This window comes from Tenebrio molitor, chromosome 1 (genome assembly GCF_963966145.1).
Source record: "Tenebrio molitor chromosome 1, icTenMoli1.1, whole genome shotgun sequence".
NCBI classification, from domain to species: Eukaryota; Metazoa; Arthropoda; class Insecta; order Coleoptera; family Tenebrionidae; genus Tenebrio; species Tenebrio molitor.
Genome location: NC_091046.1, coordinates 3357459 through 3363737, shown reverse-complemented (window position 1 = coordinate 3363737; position 6279 = coordinate 3357459). Strand labels below are relative to the sequence as shown.

General features: G+C 41.5%; 1 protein-coding gene across 4 annotated transcripts in view; it reads right to left on the bottom strand.

Moving 5' to 3' along the window:
* Positions 1 to 463: 463 nt before the first annotated feature.
* The window catches only part of LOC138136305 (heterogeneous nuclear ribonucleoprotein C), a 226195-nt gene continuing 220379 nt past the window's right edge, over positions 464 to 6279 (bottom strand). For all 4 annotated transcript variants that reach the window (XM_069055460.1, XM_069055485.1, XM_069055477.1 and 1 more), the window contains one exon: positions 464 to 2110. In XM_069055460.1, coding sequence (XP_068911561.1) covers positions 1775 to 2110 — 336 coding nt within the window. In that variant the 3' untranslated portion in view covers positions 464 to 1774. The remainder of the gene's footprint in view (positions 2111 to 6279) is intronic.

Here is a 6279-nt window from a genome sequence, read left to right as displayed (position 1 = left end):
GCGCTGTCATCTTTAAATTTTTGAAATTTTGGCTCTAAATTCAAGTTGTAGAGTTATTTTAGTTTTGGGACTGGCTTGATAACTTTTACTTTCTGCTTCAACCGCATGTGGTGCTACAGTCGTATTATTTTTGGCGGAAAATTTAAATGTGACAGACAATAAATGAATAGATGAGAGCAAATTTGATAGAAAAAAAATGCCAGTGTGACACTTTTTGGCAAAACTGAATTAACCAAAGGCATGAGTTACGGTTTGTTACGATTTATCTCTGGTCCTCAGCTATCGTAAACATTTTCGAATTCTCATGTTTGTGAACTGTCAACTTGGCAGTTTTTAGTTGCAGTTTCAACCACTTGGGGCGCCATATTTGCTAGATTTTCGGCGGTAACTTTAAATGTCGCCGCCTGATTAATTTTTTTAATGAATTTTGGGTTGGTGGTGGGTAAGAAATAAAATATCTGTCTACAATGGAGGACATATATTTTCAGTAACTAGCATTATGACAAGAACTTTACATACATAGAGATAAATAACATGGTCGTCAGCAATACTCTGAAATCAAAAGCCCTAATAATAATTATTTCACAAGGCAAAGTTCATACGTTTTTTTGTCCTTAACATGATTGTAGTTTCATAGAACATTGGTCATTCACACTTTCTTAGTACGTAGTTCTATAATAACAACTAATACAACTTCAAAATAAAATAATTATTTCAAGAATTAGCTCAGACAGTTATAGAAAATCCAGTAGAAGCAAAATTATTCTCTTAAGTATTAATTACACAACAATTCACACTTTCTTGTTTCGTGTTTTATACGTCATTATTACTAATAATAATATAGATTTGTTCATCATTTCATTTTCATAATTTTTTTTTGCATCGTTATAAATTTTAGGCAACAAATTTATTCTTTTAAGTTATATTTTATTTTCAAAGTTCTTTCTTTGGTCGTAGGTCGCAAAGTTCTCTAACTTTAATCTAATAATAATATTCTTTATTTATAAATATAATTCAACACAGCATTCACTAAGTATGATACCTACGGTCTAGTTTTTTCGTTAATACATTTAAAAAAGTCTCAGTCTGACCACCAAAAACGCTCCGACTTTTGGGAATCAGACTGATTAACAATTATTTCTTAAAATACAGTAATTTTATGATATGTCAAATTGTTTTCCTTTACATAAATATTTACAAAGGTCTAGTCTAAGTAGCTTTGGTATTTTCTTCTTTGTTTAAAAAAATTCAATGACGTTGCGACTTCCCGAGAGAGCGAATTTGTATTTGAAGGATCAATGATTGCGCACTAATCTCCTGAGAATCGGACAATCGAAAAAGGTGATGGGCTGACGCGCGAACATGCTATGGTAAGAGGGTCAGCTGGTGGTGTGGTGGTGTGTCACTACCTACATAATGGAAAACAAATTCTATCACTAAGAAAATAGAAAATGTAGGAAAATAGATAAATAATCGTCGAAAGCGCGTAACAAGATCGCAGCTGTATCGATTTGTCGCCTTGAAAAACCGTCAATTCGAGCTACGATACTTCCACTACTCGATAACGACCATAGAATGTGTAATCGGGGCCCAAGTCGTCCGAAATCTTTTTCAATATTTACAAGCGACCTTGCGAACGGTTCATCCCCTCGGACCAAAACCATGCAACAACCCCGCAACCAAAAACAGGTGAAACAGAGAACGAAACAACAACGAAAAGAGAACAATCATTCTGTATGTATTAAAATTAGCGTCTGGGCAGCATTCCTGGTCACTAATAGGGTTCGTGTTGTATTTTCGGGGAGAGCCGCGTGTGTCCCTGGGGCTTCCACGCGTCCCCGTGTTCCGTGTGGGGGGCGATGGCGGCCAGGGGCGGCGGCGACGAGCCCGGCTGGGACGTCGGGGCGCTAACAATGCTCAACGCATGCATTATGCAAGTCTTGGCGGTAGACTCGACGTCCATTAGGTCCTCCAGTTCTTTGTCGTTGCGAGAGTTGGCCGAATCTGGGGTGCCCGTGAGACCGTCACGACCGTTTTCCATAAAGTCCGGTTCGTGATCGCCGTCTCCGTTCTCTTCTTCGCCGTCCAACGCCGCTTCGTTTTTGTTCTCCTGCAACGAAACAGACGACCGTCACACCACACACACACCAATGCGGTTTCCTTGTTTTAAAGCATATTTCCTATAGGTTACTTCGCATTGACGTACATTTTATAAAACATGATATACAGGGTGTATTCTTAAAATGTGCCGAAATTTTACCTACGAGGTTGTTTGACCACGTAGAAGACTAAAAGCAATTAAAAAAATTGTAGCTCAAAAAATAAATGTCATTTTATTTTTTGACAGAATTTTTTAGATATTTTTTCCGAGTTCTACATGAAGCCAGTAGCGCGTGGTTAAAATATCTCTACAACTTTCAATAACACCATGTATGTAGCATGTGTACAGTGGTAGGCGTTAGATGCCGCGCGGTATACAGTGTATATGTAGTATATATACAGGTATACATAGTACATGTGTAGTATGTGTGCAGTACATATACGATATACAATAGTATCTTTGGCGTGATGTGGCTTGGTCAGATGTGGCGCCATCTTTATTCTGAACACTGTCGGGGTGTGTCATTGTTAGGGAGTGCTGCAGGGTCCACGTCTCGGACCTGGGTTATTCGTAGCGCCCGCTCAGTTCTTTTTATTGTGGGATGCAGTTAATCGGTTGCCTTGTCAGCCATGAGGACAATTCAAACATCCCTCCGTTGCGCAAACAAAGAAGTAGCAAGAGCGTCGCAGGATGAAAAACCTTTTACCTCGCCGCAGGCGTCGACGCATCCGTCAAGCAGATTTATAACGGGCCATTCTAGGCGGCAAGTGTCAGTTGGCGGTCATCATTAACACTTGCTTTGTCATCGCTCGCCCGCCTAACGAGGAGGCAGAGCGGTCGAGGAGACAACCGACAACGTCGACGTCGACGGCTAATTGTCGAGCTGGCAACGAGGCGGGACGTGGCCGAGTGGTTCCCAAGACGGCCTTAGCGAGCACGCGAACACGTCTTCCCTTAACGTTATCGTAATTATCCCCGACTTTATGCATCTCTCGCAGATGTAAGATAAGGATAATTATCCGAGCTGCTTGTTTTAGTCGTGACGTTAAATGATAGGGAGCGCGGTCGCCGAGAGATGACTCTCAACACGTGAACATCTTTTATGTAAATATAATCTTTCCTGGTGGCGTGTTTGCTTCATTAACAACGTGATTTAGGACGGGCCGACTCGCACTCCCCCAACTCGACCTGCTCTGGCAAATTCAAATACTTCAAAATTTATAGATTGCGACCCTCGACGGAACGCGTCCCGGACAGATTCACGCCCCGAAATGCCCCTTCTAAAGTTCAACAGGCGCCAGGGGAAGGACCGGGACGACGCATTAATTTTAAAGGTGTACGTTTCGGCGTTGCTGTGTTTTTTTTTTGTTCTGTTCTGTTGCGAATGCGAACTGCGAACAACGGAACGGGGATGAATTTCACGCAGGTGGAGGAGGACGCCGCTGTACCTAACTGCCGCACCGTTCAAAACGACTTTCGCCCCGCGCGCACGCAAATATAAATTAATTTATTAAAACAATTCCACGGCTGCCGTTTTTATTCCCGATGTTAGCGCACGGTCTCGTCCCCCTACATTTTACTCGATTTTGCTCTGACATAAACTGTCGCATGTGACAAAGATTTGCAAAATTATGAGGGATGTTGTCCGTTGGAGAACAATCCCTCCAAAAATGAACAGAAAATTAACTTCATCTTCAATTAAATTCTCAATGCCGAAGATCTTTTCTAAAATCGTAGAACAGGAACGAGCCACTAAGAGCTAAGTCAAGACTGATGACTGATTTCTTCAAAACCTTCTTCCTACACAGCACGCTCTGAAAGTTGAGTTGTGTAAATTGGGGCATCATCGTAAATCAGCAAAATCCTTCTCTGAAGTTTACCTCTTCTTTTCTCCTTTGTGGATTCGCTCAACCGAAAAATGAGTTCTGCACAACAATCGTCATCCATTGTGGAATATTTTGAGATATAAAATCAATTAGCAATTTCCTGCAGTGAACCCAAAATGTCACCCAGAAAAGTTTTCTCGCCCAAACTTTCTCGGTGGTTTTTCGCCATTTTTCTTTCGTTGCGTCACCTCGTGTTTCTATTCTGATATGAATTTGGACACACTCTGTGCTCTTAAACAGTTGATTATGGAATACCTTGCCAACACAACAACAACAAAATGCTTTATTTTGCCCTACGGGCTTTCGGATTCCTGATTACAAAACATAAACATAAAAATAACAATTTATTGTTCTCCCTCACTCCTCTCGTTCTCTATTCTTTCTCTCCTCTTCCTTATTCTCCCTGCCGTCTTCGCTCCCTATTTGTCCCCATTCCCTTCTCTTTCTCTCTCTCATTTCGCCGCATGTGTTCGATCTTCTCACTATCCTCGCGTCACCTCCTGCACCTTCTCTCTCTCTTCTCCTTCCTTCCCATTCCTGTTCTCTCTCTCCTCGTCCCCACCTCTGCAACCCGCTATCATTTTCCTCTCTCACACACACTCTCTCCCCTCCTTATTGTACTTCGATACTCTTATTCTCTCTCTTCTCTCTTACTTTTCTGTGTCTTTGTCCCTCTACCTTTTTATTCACCTTCTCCTTGTACATTTTCTCGCCGAGTCGTCTTCTTATTCTCTCCTTCTTCTAGCAAATTTTCTTCAGTTTCTCCTGTCTCTTATGCCATCTAAACCAGACCCCGTTTATCTGTATTTTCCTGTATCCTATTTTCACCCTTTTTCCTCTATCTCTCTTCTCTCTGGCTAACTCTCTTAACTTCTTTTGTGTTTCCCTTTCTTCTTTTGTCAAATCGTCATTTATATACATCCTCTCATCTTTTTTTTTCCTTTAACTTACTCTTACTTAGCATTATGTTCTTCTTCTGCTCCCAACTTTCTATTTTTGCCAGCATCAACTTATCTTTATTTATTTTAAATGCTTCCTTTACATTCACTTTCACCCCTATCTCCCTTTCTAACCATTCTTCCACCCCCCATTCTATATTTCCACATATTGCCCCTATTCCAGTTATAACATTATTCTTCCTCTCCTTCTTTTCTCTTTGTTCCATCTTTTCCTCTATCATTTCCATCCTTTTCATCCAATCTGACTTCTCCAACTGCTCTTTTTCTTCACTTCCTCTCATCTCCTCTCTCACTGTCACTAATTCATTCCTTAGCTCCCCATTCTCCTCTCTAACTGCCGCTAATTCCTTTCTTAGTGTTTTGATCTCCTCTCAAATTCTCTTCTGACGATTTCAGCATGTCCTCTCTTTCTTGCTCTTCCTCCTTCTCTCTCGCTGCCGCTAATTCCTTTCTTCGTGCTCTGCTCTCCTCTACTATTCCCGCCATATCCTCTTTTATCTCTCTGAGCACTGTTTCTATTTTCTTCTGTATTTCTTTGCTTTGATTTCTTTCTTCGCCTCTACTTGGGGATCTTTCGGTTCTGGAACTCTTTCTGAATGGGTTCAGGCCTTCTTCCGACATCCTACCCTCTTCTCTTTCTCTCTTGCTGCTTTCTTTCCTTGCTTTCGGCGATTTCGGCATGCCTTCTCTTTCTTGCCCGCTGTCTTCTGCTTATTACCTCTCACTCACTCGTCGTTGTTTTGCACTTTTTCCACGTCTGCTCGCTATCGCTGCCAAACCAATTTTTACTATCTTCAACTCTTCGGTCATTGTTTTTTTTTTGGGATTTTTTTTTAGCAAAGGTGAACACCTGAGTCGTCTTGTTGACTTTATCGGCTGTTATCTCCTTTTTCCGTGTCCCCAAAGCTTCCTTCCTGAATTGCTTCAGAAACGGGATCCGATTCCTGTGGACTTGCATTCAGATCTTCGAGCTTCTTCTGGAGCTGTTGTTGCTGCAGCTCTAACTTGGAGTAAAGTTCTGGAATGTTACTCGCAAAGTTGACCAAAAGAGTAAAGGTAGATGCGGCTCATTATCAAACAACGTGCGGAGGTTGGCCTCCAAGAAGAGTTCCTTCAAAATCATCTGTTTCGTTTTGGTGACCTTCGACTTGTTCTTGTTGGGGTTCAAGGTACTTCAGGTGGCACTTGGGGTATTCCGTAATTCGCTCTTTGGCAACTTGATCTTGGTCTTCGAAGGTCGTATTGTTTTATTTTCCATTAGCTTGGTCAGATTTAGATCTTCCAAATCTTCAATACTGTCCTTGCTCAATTGGAGGACTTCTTCGTACTTGGT